The following is a 20,626-nucleotide window of genomic DNA, read 5'->3' as shown; positions in this document are numbered from 1 at the left end:
GACACCTTGCAAATTGCATTTAATATGTATAGTAATAAAATTAATATACCTTTTCCTTAATAGTTAGACATTATCAAATACTCAAGGGGCCTTACCAATACAACTGCCCTACAAACTCAATTGCTATTGTCTACATTGCCAATGGGTTTCAGGTGACAGTGAGAAGAGGCTAAGAAAGATCCCCTGAAAGCTTAAACAACACTAGCCAAAACCATATATGTGAAAACATATTCTTGGGATTTTTTTCTAGATAAGTACAAACGTCAAAAGGAAGAGAGACAACAATCCAACTTCAATGGTTGGCACAGAATGATGATGATGACATGTCTACAATCCACAGACAGCAGAAGCATGATGGAATTTGCCAGCAAAGGAAGCCAGGTCAAAGTTCTTGGAAATAAGCTTTGTTAGAAGTAAGTCCCACTAAAAAAAGTTGGGATTATTTGGTCCAAATAAGCATAAAATCAAGATGTAAAACATAGCAAGGGCTACAGAGCAAATCTAAATCATAGAAACAAAATACTCCCTCACTCTGTAGGCCTGGTGTAACATACAGAACTTTAATGACATGTCATGGGCATTGTCACAAAATGGGTCCTATTTTGGTATTGCCAATCATAAAATACCAGAGAGATAATCTGGGGAAGGTGTTCCTCATTAGTCTCTGTAGCCAATATTCTGTACTTTCCGCACTCACTTATTTAATTCTTTTTTCAAGATGTGGATGCCTTCTAAAATATTAGATTTTAGGTATTCACCTTTTCTATTTTCTAAGAATGTCTCTTTATCTACTTATATTTTTTGAAAAGGAATATAATACTTAAGGATGATACTTTGCTTTGCAGTATCAGTTTTTTAAATAATTAATACGATCTAAATGATAATTCTGCACCAGTGAGGTTAAAACCAATTTCGTTGTATTTAAGTACAATGACAATAAAGATTATACTTATTACATCCTGAAGGCTTAGTGGAGAGACCAATTGGCCTACAAGAGAGGCCAAATGAAAAATAAAAAAGAAACATGGCAAGGGAATGTGTTATACAGCCTATTTCTACAAAATAGGATTATGGCACATCAGATAGGAACACCTCTCTTATCACCTTGATACTGGTTTGCCTGTAGTTTTTTTCTACAAAAAGAAGGATGAGTATTTTCCTTCAAGTCACATTTCTGCTTAAAGTTCTTATTCCTCTACAAATTTGCCACCGACTGTCAATACTAGGTAAGAACAGTCATTCTGCAGGTTGGCATTTACAAGGTTTTTTTACTCAAAATTAGTTTAATCCTTCTCACAAAGACAGAATCCTGGAGTGGTGGTGTCACAAAATCTTCAATGTGAGGGCATGACATAATAACAGCTTTATTGAGTTGTGAGAGTTCATATTTAAAAAAGTACATACTGCCTATGTAGGACTTTTGGGAAGAACACAAAACATTTCTCTTTGGTTCACCGACAAAAGGGCGACCGACAAAGCGCGCCCGACTAAACCGCAGTGACAAAACTGCTACTTCTAAAGCGCTCTGACGAATGAGCGCTGAATCACGCCGACAACAGCGCAGCGACAGAACCGCGCTGTAAACCTAACCCTAACCCTAACCCTAAACATAATGCTAACCCTAACCCTAAATGTAACGCTAACCCTAACCCTAACCCTAGACCTAAACCTAACCCTAAACCTAACCCTTGCCTTCTTCTGTCGACGAGCTGTTATAAATCGCCCTTCTGTCACCATGCTGTTGTCGCCGCACTTTTGTCAGCACGTTGATGATGTCGTGGTTTTAGCGACGTGGTTCTGTCGGCGTGCTTTTGTCGTGCGTGCTTTTGTCGGGTCACGTTTCTCTTTATATGTTCTTTTACATACATGAAACACAGTTAAAATAATGGTCTCACTAGATCTAAAAAATATGATAATGCAAAACATCAAATCTTTGCAAATAAGCCTCTCAAATTGGCCAGTTGTGGATAATAAAAAAATATGCAAGGTTGATAAAAATAAGGCTTCTGTTGAAACAAGATCAACTGCTGGGAATTTCATGTAGGTTTCATGTAGGTTTATGTAGGTTTCTTGGCAGCGATATAGAAATGGCTTGTCATTCTATCTTCCAGAATGACTTTGGCTTAATCATTCCACTCATTAAGTTTTCTTATTGACAAATGCACCATGACTATCATCAATCTAAACTGAAAAGACCTAGAAAATAAATGGCAGCATTTATATACAGCATGTAGCAATTAATGTCCTTCTATGTTATAAATATAATTTCTTGTTCTAAAAAGGCCTGAACAGGATTTAAAGTATGCCCAAATCCCTATATACATTTGGTTTTTTAAAATTTCAAAATATGAAAATACTTGCTTTCCAAGTATTTACTTGGGCAATCGAATTAGGATTGTATTGATGAGTAAACATCTGGATGGGCACCTTTCAGTTGAATGTGGCTAAACAACAACTCAGATCTGATGAAAGGTATATCTAGTCATCTGTGACAATAGCCAACCAGATGGCTTTGTGAAATTGACAAGTACAATGTGAATGCAATAGAAACATTATTTTTACCAGCATCTGACATTCGTAGATATTTATAGAATAAATACATTTCTTTTGCAAAGCATGAGAACAGTATCGGATTAAACTTTAGTATTTAAATATGAAACCATAAATGCAGGTTTTGATGCTAAATTCACCTTCCTTGGAGTATACCCATGCAAAGCTTGATTAATAAACATGCACCATCATTTTACTCTTTCTTTACACATGGCTTTAAATCTGGTTTTGTATTTCATTGTATCATTTGAACTCCAAGCGGACGTCCAAGGCAATGGGATTCACATTCACGAAGAACATGGTGGCGACGGCAGCTGGTTTTTCACTGACCAGAGGACTTTTCAGCGGCCTGCAGCCAGCCACATCCTCTTTGAGAGCCGGTATGCCAAGCAACTGGTGACAGGGGGACTGGTTTGTGGGTGTGGCCAGCCAGCCATCACTACCGGTTCGCCGAATTGGGCAAAATTTCCGCTACCGATTCAGGTGAACTGATGCTGAATACCACCTCTGATCATCCCCTGCAAGTTCCTGCATATAATTTCAGGAAACTTCATTTTATTTATCCTGCAAGTGCCTTTAAGCAAACTCTGTTTCTGACTGTACTAGAATAGCCACAGAAATCAAAGAAATGCAGAGAAATTAAAGGCTGCAGGCATGAAAGAATACACACATTATCCTGGTTACATATTTGAATGTTGAAGTTTAGTCTGATACTGTTCTCATGCTTTGCAAAAGACATTTATTTATTCTAGAAGTTACATTTTTTCCCTACAAGAATATGAAAAGAGAAATTTGCTTTCATGCCCTGGTGCATATAGGCTTTCTGGAAGCAGCCGTAGGGCTGTCCAAAAGCAGATTGTTAGCCTAGATTTTTTTTTTTTTTTGCTTCGATTCAGCAGGAATGATTTTCTGATCTTGCCAGCTGTTATACATTAGAAGCCAAATTGCTTTTCCTTTCAAGTACTATTGGAAGGATTAATATTTGTATGAAAGGTCTTGGTTAGCTCAAACATTTATCTCCCCTTTCTCTTTCTCTGTCTATCTAGTCATTAGAGACAATTGTTGGGATTTCTCCTTTGCTGACAGCAATTTAATTATGTGTACTTTTTGGCACACTGGAAGGTCCTCTCTGCAGATACTGTGTGTTTTGGCAAAATGGGCAGTCTGGACTGCAGGATAAGGCATCTATCAGGGATGCAAATCTACCAATTCCTGGAATACATATCTGGGATGGGGAAGGTGGGTGTTGCTCATTAGAGCTCTTTCAAATTGTGCCTGAGACACAGCTTCATTATAGGATGCTTTTCAAGTCAGCCTGACAGCCAGAACTGGGCCCCTCAAAGGCCAGCTCATTTCAATCAAATGAAAACTAAAGTATGCTTAGAAATTGAAGTGGATGTTGCATGATAGGATTAGAAGCCTGGTGGCTTGCACCCCCCTGCCTGAACTTCTATTGGCCTTCTCCTAATAGAGGAGATAAATCATAATATATCGTATTTTTCAGAGTAATAAGACACACCAAGATTTTGAAGAGGCAAATTTTTTTTAAAACAATTTCCACTTTGCAGACTCCCCAAAAAAGGCCCGTTTTTCACAAAAATGGGTCCTTTTTTAAGAAAAAAGGCATGAATAGCCTTTAGGAGGCTTGTAGAGTGCTCCTGGGGTCGGGGGAGGAGGGCAAAATTGAGCAAAAAATGGCCTATTTTTTGTTCATTTCTGCCCTCCCCAGCCTTCAGGAGCACTCTATAAGCCTCCTAAAGGCTCTACACGAACATTTTGGTGAAGGGGTGGGGTTTCAGGAGGCAAAAAATGCTGTATTCAATGTATAAGACGCACCCAGATTTTCAGCCTCTTTTTTGAGGGGAAAAGGGTGCATCTTATACTCCGAGAAATACGGTAAATATTGCTCTTCCTGGGCGCTTGTGAATTATTTAAAACAGGAGTGTCAAGCTTGGGGTCCGTGGTCCAGATGCATCACACATTGGCCACACCCACATTTGGTTTATCGAAGGGAGGAGGAGTCACAATACGTCACGTGATGACGCGAGTTTGACACCCCTGGTTTTAAACATCTAAAATTTCTACAAAATGATATAGGTAGAATTAAGTTATAGTACAGAGTTCAAAAGATTCTGATATTTTTTTAAAGAGCTATGTAGAGTAAATGTCTTGGTTTTAAAACAGAAAGAGTGAGGGCATGTATTCAGGCAAACCAGAATGCTAAGACTACAGTAAAAACAGAAAAAATTGCTTAAGGCAGAAAAAATGATAAAAATGAGTTCCCAAGAAACACACAGGTAGTCCTCCACTTACATCAATTCATTTAATGACTCTTTAAAGTTACAATGGCACTGAAAAAAGTGACTTTATTACTATTTTTCAGAATTACGACCTTTGGAACATCCCCATGATCATGTGATTAAAATCATACTTATGACCTTTGCTGTGTCCCAAAGTCATGTGACCACCTTTTGCGACCTTCTAACAAGCAAAGTCAATGGGGGAGCCAGATTCACTTAACTACTAACTTAATAACTGCAGTGATTCACTTAACAACTATGGCAAGAAAGGTTGTAAAATGAGGTAAAACTCACTTAACAAATATTCTCATTGAACAGAACAGAAATGCTGGGTTGTAAGTCAAGGGCTACCTGTATTAATAAATTTAATTAGGTCCAAAGGAACATAAAAAGGATTATTTAAAACTGTAATTTAAAGGTCACCTTATTGATGAGAGGAGTGGAATGTAGAATGTAAAATTATAAATATATAATTCTACAGAAAAATAAGCTTTATCGATGGGTATACCAACACTGATACTGCAAGAAACTTTTTTCAATATTTTGACAAAGATAAAATCTTGTGCAGATTATCAGCATCAGGTCAGTTTGTAATAAGGCCACGAAGTCTTATCACAGGTGAGATTGCTGAACTGGCACACCTTATTGAAACCTGGCTTGGCTGAAGAGAATGGGGTCCCCTTTCATTTGCCTGACTGGGTTTCATGTACTACATCAGAGAAAGGGTGGAGGTATGGCATTGATCATTTGAAATAAATGGGTGTATGACCCTGTTTGTTAATTTGGGCTCTAGGATTCAGTTTGGATTTTTGTTATTGTACCAGCCTTCTGCTCTGTAGCATCCTCTCTGCCCAAGTTCCTTGATTCTATTGCCAAGTTACTTCCTAAACCTATGGGAAACCTGCTTTTTCTGGGTCTTCAGTAGCTCATGGCCACCATGACATCTATGTGCCTGTCCCAGATAACCCAGGGAACTACATGAAATAGAGGTTATATTCCTGACCTGGTTTTATTCTCAGAGCAAATATAATCTGATGCTGGGGGATATTTCTGTTCCTCTCCCCTGTTGTTGTCAGATCACTTTCTGGTGGTCTGCAGGTCTCTGGTGCTGCCTTCCACTACAGGGAGGCTGGATTTATTAGATCAGTCCACATTAGGTAGCTGATGAATCCAGTTGCAATGAGAGGGAAGCTGGGGTTCTGGATCAAGTTGCATCCAAATGACATCTCCTGCAGGGCTCTTCAAACTCCCCTTGGTTTACAAAGGAGTTGAGGGAGATGAAGTAGATAAAAAGATACTGGGAGATGGTGGAAGAAGACAATTGGTGAATTTTCCAAACATGGATTGGAACTGTTATTAGGGTTTACCCAGTGGTGGGATTAAGCCAGTTCGCACCTCTTTGGGAGAACCGGTTGTTAACTTTCTGAGCAGTTTGGTGAACTGGCTGTTGGAAGAAATCATAGGGCGGAGAACCAGTTGTTAAATTATTTGAATCCCACCACTGGGTTTACCTCGTGGCAACAAAGCCAGCCAAAGATTCTTACTACATCCTTCCAGGGGGGTCTGAGGTTTACCTACAAGATCATTTAAGGAATTTGAAAGGCATCTGATGGATGAAAAAAATCCTAAGATTCACTCGAAATTAGACTCTAGCCTTAGAGAAGGTCAATAGTTAACCGTGGTTTGTTGATTAAACCAGAGTCAGTTCATTTCAGATAATATGCAAAGTATTAATCAGCTTTAATAATCATAGACTAAAACTATAGTATCCATCTTCTTCAAAATTATTGGTATGGTTCCAAAAGATGTTAAACTATAAACATTATTTATAAATTATATTGGCTTGATTCACAGAGCATACTGAGATACAGAGAAATGTTTTGAGTAAACCCAGTAATATGGGAATGTTGATATGGGTAATTTTTTGCAAAGAAATTAAGTAAATCAATCCAATTGAACCAAGGGAATATAGTAGCGATGCCATGAACTAAGAGTTTGGAAGATAGATCCCTCAATTTTAAATGGCTTACCTGAGTATTTCTATTTTACCTTTCTAAATCTAGATGAAAATGGATTTTGTCCTTGTTTTCCTAACCAATTTCTACCTTCAGGAGAGTTAGGGTTTTCTTCCAAGTAGACAAGTATAGGATTGCAGTGTTAATGTATTAATTGGATAGCCGTTGCAGCTTTTCCAACCTCATAACTCTTAAAAAGCAGTGAAACGTGGTAGAAACAAAGCCATGTGTACACAGGGAAAGAGTCATAAATTGCCCAGTTGAGCACTTTTCAGTCTTTAAAACTTTCCCGAAGGCAAGAGTTCAGATGCAGATTTTGCGTCAGATTGCCATCAAAGACTTCTTGGAATTGGTTGTCTTAAATCTGTCTGCCACATGTGTCTGTGTGTAGGTTCTCTCTAAGGGTCACTTTTTGAGTTAACTGCTGCTGAAGCAACTAACATTTCTCAGCTGTTCTTGGCACAGCTTTCAAGGTATGTCGTCTGGGGAATGTCCTCTTACTAGCTTCTTTGGGGAATATCAGAAAATATAAGTATGTTTCCTAGGGTTAAAGAAGAATGAGAAGTTGATTTTATTCCCCTGTGTATAAGAAACAGCCTCTGCATTTTCTTAACTCACTGTTTTTCTTGTTTTATATTTTTGCCTATTGTGATTTCAGGTTATGTACCAGGTTTGCTTAGTGAATTTATTACCTGTGAAATCAAAGGGTAAACTGATTTGGAAGTATTCTATTAATTAGTATCACTTTAGCAGGCACATGTGAGCATTTCAGATCATTCTTGGGGGAATACTTCTTCAAAAGCAGCACTGATAAAACACCTCTAGACATTTCACAGCTAATTTCAAGTATTTGATTAATTCAAATTAGCCAAACATTATACTCTCTAAGTGTCTTTAGTGTAGTGAAATTCAGATTTCATTATTTTGTCTTGTTTTCAGTAAAATGTAAAATTAAACATTGTCTGTGATTATTTTAGGTTCGTAAAGCAGAGGAAGCAAGAAGGTGTCTCCAAACTGATTGCATTAACCAAATCAAACATTGATTCAAGAGGAAAAGTGTGCAAATCCTAAAATGACTCCTTTGTGCGTGCAGTTCTATTTTAGTGGCTTAATCTTCTGGATGATACAGAAATCAAGTTTCTTCATGCTGCCCAATACTACTGACCTTCTTTATCCCTCCAGCAGCTCTGACACCAGAAACATTTATATCCATGGAGTATCAAAGATTCGCAGGAAGCGTTATATTTTTTCCAGGGAAATGAGTGCCCTTTTGGGCTATCATAATCAAGTGCGGGCACAAGTTTCTCCTCCAGCTGCCAACATGGAGTATATGGTGAGTTTCTTTTGTACTTGCTACTTGGGGTTGGAAACAGCACATTGACACTGAGACAACATACACTGTAAATTGATTGTTTGGTGGACAGCTCCTTTGAGGTGTGGTGTAAAAGTTCTGCCAATTCTCCAAAACAGGGGTTAAATGCTCCTGGTTCAGACTGGTTTGCCCAAACTGGTAGTAAAAATGCTACCGGTTCAGACGAACTGGTATTTCTGACAATCAACTGTGATGTGCGATTTATATTAGCTAGAATTGTCAGTTTTCCTGCTTTCTATCTAATCTAAATCGTATGGCATAGTGGATTTCCCCTCATCGCTGTTCTGCTTACCTTTGCAGGCGCCCACAGTAACAGGCTCCGCCCACCCACCCAGAAGTCATCACGTCCCATTTTTGATGCTCTGCGCATGCACGGAGGTGGCGTGTGCACTCACATTTGCAATCCCTGTCCCAAAGCTTTATTTTTAAAGTTTGACAAACTATTTTAGTAAAGTCAGGACAAGAAGCAATGAATGGAAATTAATCAAGGAGAGAAGCAACTTAGACATTTCCTGATAATTAGAACAATTAATAAGTGGAATAACTTGCCTCCAGAAGTTGTGAATGCTCCAATGCTGGAAGTCTTTAAGAAGAGTTTGGACAACCATTTGTCTGAAATGGTATAGGGTTTCCTGCCTAAGCAGGGGGGGATGGTGGACTAGAAGACCTCCAAGGACCCTTTCAACTCATTCTATTCTATTCCATTCTATTCTAAATGTGAGGATGACATCAATGTACTTAAGGTGCTTTCTTAAAGTTGTGTTTGTGTACAAAAGTTGTTAGATACTTGCATTTTTCCTAGTTAAGTAGCAATGGAAATTTCTGAAGATACATGAGCTATATATCATCTTTTTCAGTAATCATTTGGGAGTTATGTTTTTGAAACAGCTTGCCTCCAGAAGTTGTGAATGCTCCAATACTGGAAGTCTTTAAAAAGATGTTGGATAGCCATTTGTCTGAAACGGTATAGGGTTTCCTGCCTAGGCAGGGGGTTGGACTAGAAGACCGCCAAGGTCCCTTCCAACACTGCTATTGTATTGAAAATTCTTACCTTAGAGCAGTGGTTGATGAGAGCCATGCCCCACAGGGGGGCAATTTGATTTTCAATGGGGGCAATTTGAACCTTGTTTAAAGCAAGTTAATGGCCTTTTAGGCTTCCTCCACATGAGTAGAGTTCACTTTTTGAGTAAAGTAAGAATTACGTATATGTGGGGGGGGGGGCATCAGGATTTTAGAGAAACATAAGTATTTATGAAACTTTTAGTAATATGGTAAAGCATTGATTATTCAGTTTTATGTTTTAAAATCAAATCTGAAAGTACCGGTATATGTCCTACTTTTTGTTTTAATATGCTTTAATATCTGGCACTAGATTCATAGATTACATATTTATGAGTTTGGAAGCAGTGATGACGAATAATTGTGAAATGAGCTGGAGGTAGAATAACTGGTGTTCTTACAAAAGGTCCATATTAATTTAAAATCATGCTCGGGTAATATTGGGGACAATAATTGCATATTTTGGTGATCTCTAATATGGTAGGATAGCTTTGTGCTAGAGGGGGGGGGGAAAGGAAAGGTCATTTTCACTCAAACATAAAATCTGCTTGCATTAAGAATGTGTGCTAAATAGATGTCCAGGCATACTCAATTTTAGCTAGATGATTTAAAATCCATTAAAATTATCTTTAATTTTCTGCTCTCAGCCTGAAATGAAGCAATTGAAATTCATTTATATTACTTACTATATATAGCTGATGCTTCTGTAGCCAGAGATAGGCAACCTACTACCAGCAATTCTCAGCTTAGTATTCAAAATGTCTCTGTAAGCAAGCAATCAACATCCAAATCTCTTGTCATCCAGGTAGGTAGCTGGTAGGTAGGTATGCAGGTAAGCAGGCAAGCAGGATCCTGTGAATCCTTCTAGTAGTGGTCCCCTCTATCCCACATTGTTCTAACTTATCAAAAAGAAAAATGTGGTCTATGTTATCAAATGCCTTAATGAAGTCCAAGGATTTTCCTGATTCACTAATTTATCAAGATTCTTCAGAAATAAATCTTCATTGTTTGTATATAGCAATATTGGAAGGAAGGAAGGAAGGAAGGAAGGAAGGAAGGAAGGAAGGAAGGAAGGAAGGAAGGAAGGAAGGAAGGAAGTTCTAGATTAGCCAACTACAAATAGTTGCCCTTGCCAAGTTATACCTAAAGAAATATAAATTGCAAAAGAGAAGAAAAAATCTTACTCATACTAACATTGTCTTCCAGGCCATGTTAGCATTGTCCTATATTTCTTTGTCCTGTGGCATGCATCAAGTCTAAGACAGAGTGATGAATCATCTATATGGTAGCCAACTGCCTGGTATATGTTGATTTTTATATTATTCTTGTTTTTCTCACTTCTCATGAAAGATATGGGATGAGAGGCTAGCCAGATCTGCAGAAGCATGGGCAAAACGCTGCCTATGGGAACATGGACCTCCACAACTGATGACACTGATTGGGCAAAACCTTGCCATACACTCTGGCAGGTAAGGAATGTATTTCAGCAATGCTTGGGTGTTTTGTGATGTCAAATGGAGCCAACTTCTTGCAGAATTCCAGAGAAGTTGCTTCATTAAAACAAATCATATTAACAAGGTAGTTCACCTCTATTCAGTCCTTAGCAAATAAATCAACTATGGTCTTCTGACTATGCATTTCTTTATGATCTCAGTATACATATAGGTGCCGTGGCTGCACATAACCCACATGGGAAGCATGGCTATAGTATTCACACTCCTGTGCACACTTTCAGCTGTTCCTTTTCCTTTCCATGGCCTTATAAAAAGCAGTTTGTGAATTCTTCAGTGTTTATGTTAAGCAAATGACTTTTTTATTTTCCCCACTAGTTTTTCTTCCTCTTTGTCATAAGATAATAGATGTGGCATATTGCTTTTCTTAGTTTTTGGAAGGGTAGAGGTGGGAGGGGGAGAGAGTTTTTTTTTTAAAAGGAAAGCTTACAAATAAAACAAGAAATTGTGAATTATAAATGCCTACAACATTGTAGAAGTGAATCTTAATAATAAAACTATTTTTTGTTTTAAGCTTCATATAAATTCTTTAATGTCTGCTTTGTACTTCTGTCAATTTCTTTGCTTTTTCTTCATCATTTCTCCTTGTCTGTTCCTGGCTGAACATCTGGACACTTCTTGTCTTCCTCCAAAGCTTTGTTCCAATTGAGGGAAACATTTTGAAGAACTTTTGCCTCATGTCATTCTGAGGGAAAGAAATACACTCCTCTCTCTTCTCATTTTTCTTAGCTGCAGTCTCTTTTCCTATTGCCTCTTTTCATCTATCCTTTCATTTGCTTTTGTACTTTCACTCCTGGGCTTTGGCTCTTGTATTCAGCCTTTTCTTTACAAGGCCTCTGGCTGCACAGCTGCCCAGAAGCCATCTTGCCTTCGCTCCTCCACAGAGCTACAACTCTTGTCCAATATTGCTACTTGATTGGCAGCTGAGTTGTCCTGACAATGGGGTGGGCCAAGAAAAGAGGCAGAGGAAGGTATCCAGAGGTTTTTAATCCTTCCATCTATCTGACTCTTTCCAGTTTGTCTAGTTGTGTTTGAATTGCAGATATTAGTAGTGAATTCTAGAGATACCCATATTTGATCTCTTGGGGGAGAAAAGATATAGATGTGGCACCGTATGCCATTTCCCCCTGTCAAATGATTTGGATATTGGATTCCTTTGCTTCTCTTATGAAAACAAATGAATAATTCATACACTGTGTATGTCCTCTGTAGGTACTATTCAGTGATGGACCTAGTAAAATCTTGGTATTATGAGAAGCAACACTACACATTTCCTTATCCCCATGAATGCAAGCCTAGATGTCCTTCCAAATGTAATGGTTCTGTTTGCAGCCATTATACTCAGGTAAATTTTTATTTTATGTCTACAGTCATTATAGTTAAGTACATATTTATTTATTTTTTACTTATGTTTAAATTGTCTATGTTATTTTTCAAAACCAGGTTTTCCAAGAGCAGCTTTAACATATTGACATCAGTTTGAAAACACAACAGATCGTTAACTAGACGTTACAGAACAATATTGTGCCTAAGGAGTAAAAAAAAGACATTTAGATTAGTTTATGCAGATCCTTTCATTCACCTTATGTGTGTGTGCATATATTAACGCTTGTAAGCAAAGTTGAACGGATGGATGATTTTTTTAATATTAAGAAAAATCCATTTGGTTTAAGATTGGCTAAATACTGTTGTGTATTCCACATTACAGAAACATAGTTTGTAAATCTCAATAAACTGTTCTCACACAGATTTTATTTCCAAAGGTGTAATTCCTCCTTTCATTGATTCACAAGTTGCTCTCTTTTTTAAATAAATAAAGCAGTTCCATCAATGCAATACTTTTCCAGCTATTTTGTTTTTGAAATGTATTATTTCCTGTTGAAATGATTCAATCTCAAAGTGTTTCCTTTATCCATTAAAGAGATCACAAAAATTTGGAACATAGGATTATACATCAATCATATGATTATACACCTTCAACTGTGAGGAAAAAATGTTTGAACAACAGGTTGACATAAAAGGGGATGAATAATTATCACAGTCCAGCCAGAAAGAATCATCCAGATGTTTATAAACATAACTTCTGGCATTTCTGTTTACATCCATACTGAAATGGTCATTTAGACATCCTTAAGAAAAAAAATTGATGCCTTTTTGGATGGATGCTTATCCAGGACCCTTGATGAGCTGTATATCAGTCTATCCATAACCAAAATTGATTTATGGCATTAGCACTATTCATTTTATGCTTTTTCCACTTTTCTTTCATCAAAGAACATGGCCAATTTGATGAACTCATTCCACTGACAATTCATTTATTCTTATATCTAGTAGTACAGATTATTCAGTCAATCATCTGGCAATCCTGTTTTTACTCTTCCCATTTCTAGACATGATTTTTCTTTCTCCGTGAACACTTGAAACTGTCTCTATTTAAACCTGAGGAAAGCAAATTGTCTAAAACCCACAGAATGGCCTGAAATAACACATACAAGCTTCCACCTAGGAATATCTATGATTCTTTGATAATATTAAATGTCTTCAGACTTGAGCTACTTTGTTTTCCAAAGTGGATCAGCAAATATTTCCCATCTTAAAGCAGAAATAAAATACCCCAACATTAATTAATGTATTAGACCTCCTTTTTCATGATTCCTGCAGGGTCCATGCAGGAAAATCTTTTATTGTGTAATCTCCCTATGTTGTTTGTGGAATTTTATGCAATAGACATTTCATCTTCCACTTGTAGTTTTCTACTGTAAGAAGTTAGCACCCACCCCTCTCCTAGGAAATTGAAATATTTTAGGAAATATTGAAAAGGGCAGAATATTTCCCCTAAAAGGGAGGCAGAAACTCAGCACCCCCCCACCTTTGTCAATCGGATATTAAGGCCTGAGCCAGTCTATTCTACATAATAAAGATCTACCTCCCTCAGGCAGAGCTATAGTAGGAATTGCCCAAAGCCCTCTACCCATCTCACTACACAGCACCTGGGAAGATTACATCAGCCAGCAAGGCTCAACCAAGCCTGGAACAACCTACAAAGTTAGCTAAGACTCCTGTCCCCTGGGAGTCTGACCACCAATCAGAATACATTTCTTAGAAAGGAACAGGAAGCTACAAGGCGACGCCCAAGTGAGGGTATAAAACGCAGGTTCTCTCAGCATCTTTCCCCCTTTTTCTTCAAAATCTTCCAGGCATGTGATCCCCTTTTTTGCCTGGGACCTCAAACCATGTGGTCCTGCTTTCCACCATTAAACTTTCTTTCCAAGCAACTTCCATGAATCCAGTGTCTTTTTTTCCCACTTGGGCATTTCTTCCAACACTACCATGATTTTCAACTTTTCTTTGGTAAACAATAGTAATGGAATAATAATTCATCCATTGCTTTCAGATTTTCTTACAAATAATAAATAAGTAAAAGAAACATGGTAGGTGCCAAATGCCACTTGCTTTATGGCACATGGAACCCTTCACTGGAAATATTCATAAAATTTCCTTCCGCTCCCTAGTAGTCATTCGTTCCTAATGACTAGGGTTGCCCTCCATAGATCAACTTTTACCCCCCCCCCCCATGAGTGGAATCGTTTAAAAAGGGATATGGATAAGATTGGTAGTCATAGTAAAGTTTTTCAAGACACTCACCGACATTATTCACCAACACGTGAGGATCAAGCTGTTAATGATGCAGGGACTGCGGCAATTAAAATTGCTGGCAGTCTTGAAGTAGTGTTTCCTGCCTGGGGAATTAAGAGTTCATACAGATTTAAATGAAAGATTTGTCAACTGTCTTGCAATGTTTGCCTCCAATGGTGTTTTTTTGGGGGGTGGGGGTAGTTATCATTCTCCATTATATTCTGATGCTAAAGTCCTATGGAGATAAAATTCTATCTGGGGACAGGGACCTATATGTTATTATTTAAACCCCTGCTCCTGCTCCCCCCATCTTTTAATTGGGCTACAGTATAGGCTTTTTGTAGTATTTTATTTATGTCTTTTAGCTCTGTGTACTTTATTTTTTATGATTGTTTGTAGGCTGGCCAGAGTTACTCTGATGTAAGATGGGCAGCCAATATATTTTACAAAAAGCAAACAAACAACTAAAATAAGGTACCAGCAACACTTGACTCATATATGTTTTGAACAGTGCCTTTCTTCCTATTCCTGCTTGTCCAAGAATAGAATGGTGTGTTGAAATGCTACTAAATATCCACCAGATGGTAATCTCATCTTTCCATAATTTTAAGCATGGGAAAGCAAGAATATTTCCTCCCCTCATCCCTATTATCAGTGCTTTCTTTACAGAAACTTTTAATCATTAGTTCCATCAAAGTTTGTTTAAAGAGATCAGTCTTTGTCAGTCTTTTCTTACACCCATTATGCACAGTCAGCATGGCCATTGACTGTAAATTTTGGAAGTTGCTGTGCAACACATCTGGAGAATATCCACTAGGGGAAGGCTGACCTAGACTATAACCTTAAGTGGATACCATAAAAGGAACATAGGAAAAGTCCAGCTGAGACAAATCAAAGTTCTGTAATGTAGAATCTGTATAGTTCTGTTTTCTAGGCCCTGAGCAGGCAGCCAAATGCTTCTTGAAATGCACTATATATAGGAAATGGATATATAGGAAATACTATATATCAGTTATCACTAAATAGCAATTTCCTTACTGCTTCCACATCCCAAAGTAACTGAGGGGTATGAATAGTATCATCCAGAGTATGTAAACATTCCATTTATGGCTAATAACTATTGTTGAATAAGCCTTTCACATTATGTAAAAAGATAAGCATCCCATTGTTTTTGGTAAATTATTCTGTTTTTGGATCTACCACTCTCTTACAAAAATGTGCTAATGTCTTCCTAACAGATGGTGTGGGCTTCCAGCAACAGAATTGGCTGTGCTATCCACACTTGTACCAACATAAATGTGTGGGGAAACACATGGCGGCAAGCGGTCTACTTAGTGTGCAATTATGCCATCAAGTAAGTAACCTATTTGGTTGACAATGAAAATAAAGGATAAAGAGGAATCGGAATACTTGAAGACATGGGGAAGATTCTATGATTGGCTAGAGCAGCGATGGCGAACCTTTTTTGGCTCGTGTGCCATAAGAGGGGAGAGCAGGGGGGTTGTGCGCGGGCGTGCCGCACCCATAATGCAACGCATGACCCCCCAGTACGCATGAGAGGTGCTCCCCCCATTTTTTGCATGCTTTTTTCACCTCCCCAGGCTCCAGAGGCTTTATAGGAGCCTGGGAAGGGCCCTCTGGAGGCCCTCCGGAGGCTTCAGGGACCTTCAGGAGGCTTCCCTGAAGCCTCCGAAGGACTAAAAACAATCCTACGAGCAAACCGGAGATTTTGCGCTCCGGGGGTTTCAGGGAAGCTCCTGATGCCTCCGGAGGGCCTCCAGGGGAGGAGGCTCTTTTCGCCCTCCCCAGGCTCCTATAAAGCCTCTGGAGCCTGGGGAGGGCGAAAAATTGCTTTTAAAAAAGCTGAATTCATCTGGCCAGCACATGCATGCGAGCTGGCCAGCTGACAGGACAATGCCTTGCATGCCCTGACAAATGGATCCATGTGCCACCTGTAGGTTCGCCATCCTGGGGCTGGAGAAAGGAAACTAGAAAATAAAATAGGGAGAAGATATAGAACCTAGACGATGCACTGTTAAATGGAAAAGGGGGGGAAAGGGGAAAATAGAAAAGAAAATATTAAATATATAAGTATACAGGCAAAAGCGAGCTATAAAGGGAAGGAAAAAATAGCTAGGGTAGATTAGCGAAGGTAAGGGAATAAGAAATTATATCAAATTATATTTGGGTCTGCGGAAATACCATCCCAAGGAAATATAAACTGAAGCTGGAAAGAGATACCTACAATAATAGAAAAGAAAGAGAGAAAGGAGGAGAACATGAAAGGAAGATGGGGAAAAGAAGAAAGAGGCAAGGGGAGGAGGATGGAAGGGAGAGGAAGAGAAGGAGAGAGAGTAGGAAGAGGAAGAGGAGGAGCAGGAGAAAGGCAAGGGAAGAAGGAAGGGGAAGGAGAGGAAGAAGGAAGAAAGAAGGGAGGGCGGGAGAAAAGAAAGGGGAAATGAGGTGGTGTTACAACAGGAAGAAGGGATGGTAAATAAAGCAACCCAATTTGTATATTATAACCTATTAAATGAAATAATAAATGTATAAGAATGATAAATTTATAGAAGAATAAACTATGTGAATGTATACTTAAAATGCTATATGACATAAAAATTTTTTTAAAAAAATTAACCATTTTTTAAAAAAGTAAGTAACCTATTTGAGTGTCATACAAATACATTAAATAGCAACCTTCCATAATTATGGGGAATTACAGGTATCATTTTTCAACAATTCAGTTTTAAGTTGAGAAAAGCTGACTTTAAAAAGAACTCATCATTGATAGAGAGCAAGATTAGGATTAGTATAGGTTAATATAAGGATATAGGGGAGAGAAGAATATAGAACACAGAGTATTAAGGAACTGTTCTTGATGAATTCCATAGTGCCGTGATGGCAAACCCTATGACACGTGTGTCACAGGTGGCACGCATAGCCATATTTGCTGGCATGTGAGCCATCAGCTCTGGCACACACATGATTTTCTGCCTTTCAGAGGGCCGGGGGTGGCTGTTTTCACCCTCCCCAGGCTTCAGGAAAGCCTCCAGAACCTGGGGAGGGAGAAAAACAGGCCCAGCAGGCCAACCGGAAGTTTGTTCCCGAACTTCTGGTTGGCCCGTTGGGCCCATTTTTCACCCTCCCCAGGCGCAGGGTGGGGGTCGTATGCACATGCACAGGTGGGCAAGGCGCATTGAATTGTGGGTGCAGGCACACGCGCTATCACGCAGGCGCGCACAGTTTTGGCATGCCTTTACAAAAAGGTTCGCCATCACTGCCATAGTGCCTTTTGACAACTGACAGATATTCTTGAGAGGGGAAAATGGTAAGGGAAGAAGCCTAAACAGAAAGACTAAAAGATATATGCAGACTTCTCTGGATCTGGATCTGCATGTAAAATGTGAGTGTATGAGGAAAGAAACCAATTTGCAATGAATTATTGAGGATTGAAAATGGCCAGAGGGAAAAGAGTTAAGCTCTTGTCCATCCTTGTAATATCATATACTTTCAAATATCCTTCATATTTAAAGATAAAGTGTATGGGAATTCTTATCATTTAAGAAGCAATTCATGTAATGTAATTTCTTTATTTATTAGAGTATGGCCTCCCAGTACTGCTTTAAAAACTCTGCACGTTACTGTACTACAGAAAATAAACTCAACAAATAATACTCAAAGTAGCCCATAATTTGCCTATTGTTTCTGGCTCATTGCACCTCTGATTGATGTACTATTCTGGATCTGCCTCTGTTAATCTTGCCTGAATGTCAGTGAAGTTTGCCAGATTGGCCCTGAGTAAGGTTATTCAGGCCCTGTTCCCAGTTATGTCCAGTCTCTCTTGCAGCACAAGCCAAAATGGCCATGAAAGTCCTAGGAGGGTTCCAGGATTAATGACTGGAAGGGAAGAGGCATAGTCATTGCAAGATAAAGTGACCCATCAGAGCTGGGCATATCCCAACCACTGACCATATTGGCAATTGCATCGTTGGTGAGGCATGCCAGATTGCGTCCATGGCAGAAATGGTGTTGAGAGAAAAAGAAAACACTTAAAACTGGAACACTTCCGGATGACTTAAACTGCCTAAACTACGTGATGAGACAAAGCAGTATGAGGGCATGGCAGAATATAGCATATGCTGCAGTGAAGGGGAAGTTAAAATATCCCTTCTATAGGAGTGCGGAAAGGTGTTTAATTATTCCTAATGCAGAGAGACAGCAGCATCGCTAATCTTTCTGGTTTGCTTTTTGCTTGGGTTTCTATCCTGCCAATCTGTATCAATGGTGAACATGACCAACAATTGATCCTGTTGAACCGTGATGTGCAGGTATTATGGAGAAGAGTTTCTCTGATAATAAATAATTCCCATACAGGGGGCAGTGGCGGATTAAGGCTCACTGGTGCCCTATGCACTGACAAATTGTGGTGCCGCCCTCCTTTGTACAAAACTGTACAAACAAAGTTTGTTGAATTTTTTTCTTCTTTCTCAACTTTGTGTTGCCTCCTTTGGGCCTGGTGCCCTAAGCATGTGTGTAGTCTGCTTAATGGTTAATACACCCCTGGCAGGGGGTGAAATAAAGCTTGCTTCCTTCCATTTCCATTTCTATTGCTATCTATACCTCCCATCTTGTCTCGTTCCCCCCTTTCCCTTGTCTTTTGTGAGCCGCCCGGAGTCCTCCGGGAGTGGGCAGCATACAAGACAAATAAATAAATAAATAAATAAATAAATAAATAAATAAATAAATAAATAAATAAATAAATAAATAAATAAATAAATAAATAAAAGATCATTCTGAATAGTGTACTAGTTTGTAAGGGTCTCATATGAGTCTGGTGTTTGGTGTTGTGGTTAAGGAACCCGAGTAGAAAACAAGAGACTGAGTTCTAGTCTCACCTTAGGCATAAAGCCAACTAGGTGATCTTGAGCCAGTTATGCCACCTTAGCCCTGTGAAGAAGGCAATATCAAACTGCTGTCTTCTTGCCAAGAAAAGTGTAAGAGCGTCAGCATTTAGCGACTAATCTAGACAACAGATTTCCTGACATTGTGCCAGCAACTGTATCTTGTATCTTCAGAGGCAATGTGATCTATTTGCTGTCAAAATGCCAGCCATGGTTTCCAATGAAACGTCAGAAAATTTGTTGTCTGATCACTAAAACCTGGAGCTCAACACTGCCCAACTGATACAACACTGCATGAAAGCATACACCAATAAAAAACTTGAATTAACTTGAAGGGAGGGAGAGAGACAGAGACAGAGACAGCGACAGCGACAGAGAGAGTCAGACAGAGAGAGAGAGAAAGAAAGAAAGAAGATAATAATATGCACCAGGATAGCATCCAGGATGAGAATATTGCTCATGCGCTTTGCTTTTCTTTGTTTGCAGGGGCAATTGGATAGGAGAAGCACCTTACAAAATGGGGAAACCTTGTTCAGCCTGCCCACCTAGTTATGGAGGCACCTGCAGCAACAACATGTGTTATTTGGGATTCAAATCCAACAGAATCGGTTGGTTCTGAACATAGCATGTGCACTTTGACAACATATTTCACTATGTTGAAATTCTGGAAGGAATACTCTCTGAAGGAGATGACAGAAGATTGGGCCAAATATAAAACAGATGTCTAATTTTAATTTAAAAATTATTTACTTATAAATGTACCTTCATTCTTATAAATTATCTAGCCATCCACCCTTCTCCAATCTTCCATACCATAATACAGCTCCAAATATATTTTGACATCCATACACATGATCAAGAGCCAGCATTTCTCATAATTTTAAGTAGGGAATAAATTCTTAGATTTTGTTTATTCTACATTCTTAATCTGATTTCTTTATTTGTTGTAGTATTATACCATTGTAAATAACAAAGGGAAGCCAATTTGACAGGCATCAAATAGCATTTAAACTAACAAGTAAGTGCATCTCTAGGCATTCCCTGGAGGCATTTAAAGAATCAACAGGAAAAGAATTTCTGATTTACAACTGAGACCAGTGTAGTGCATATGCTGTTGGACTGAGGAGATAACACTCAACCATGGAACACATTATTTTGCATTGTAACCTTTCTTACAGGGATATGCCAATTATATTAAAATGAGTGAAACTCTCCTTCTTTATCACTTTGAGCTCCCAGAGGAAAGGTGTGATATAAAGGTAACAATAAATAACACCACATTTTA

General features: G+C 38.7%; 1 protein-coding gene across 1 annotated transcript; it reads left to right on the top strand.

Moving 5' to 3' along the window:
* The first annotated feature begins 7,937 nt into the window (after window positions 1–7,937).
* R3HDML (R3H domain containing like) lies at window positions 7,938–20,297 on the top strand. The gene is made up of 5 exons (XM_032218602.1): window positions 7,938–8,198; window positions 10,647–10,765; window positions 12,020–12,152; window positions 15,682–15,797; window positions 19,828–20,297. Exons 1-5 carry the CDS (start codon window positions 7,938–7,940, stop codon window positions 19,958–19,960), a joined length of 762 nt encoding a protein of 253 aa, XP_032074493.1. The 3' UTR covers window positions 19,961–20,297.
* Window positions 20,298–20,626: the final 329 nt, after the last annotated feature.

Source organism: Thamnophis elegans, chromosome 5 (genome assembly GCF_009769535.1).
Source record: "Thamnophis elegans isolate rThaEle1 chromosome 5, rThaEle1.pri, whole genome shotgun sequence".
NCBI classification, from domain to species: Eukaryota; Metazoa; Chordata; class Lepidosauria; order Squamata; family Colubridae; genus Thamnophis; species Thamnophis elegans.
This window is presented reverse-complemented; position numbering and strand designations above follow the sequence as displayed.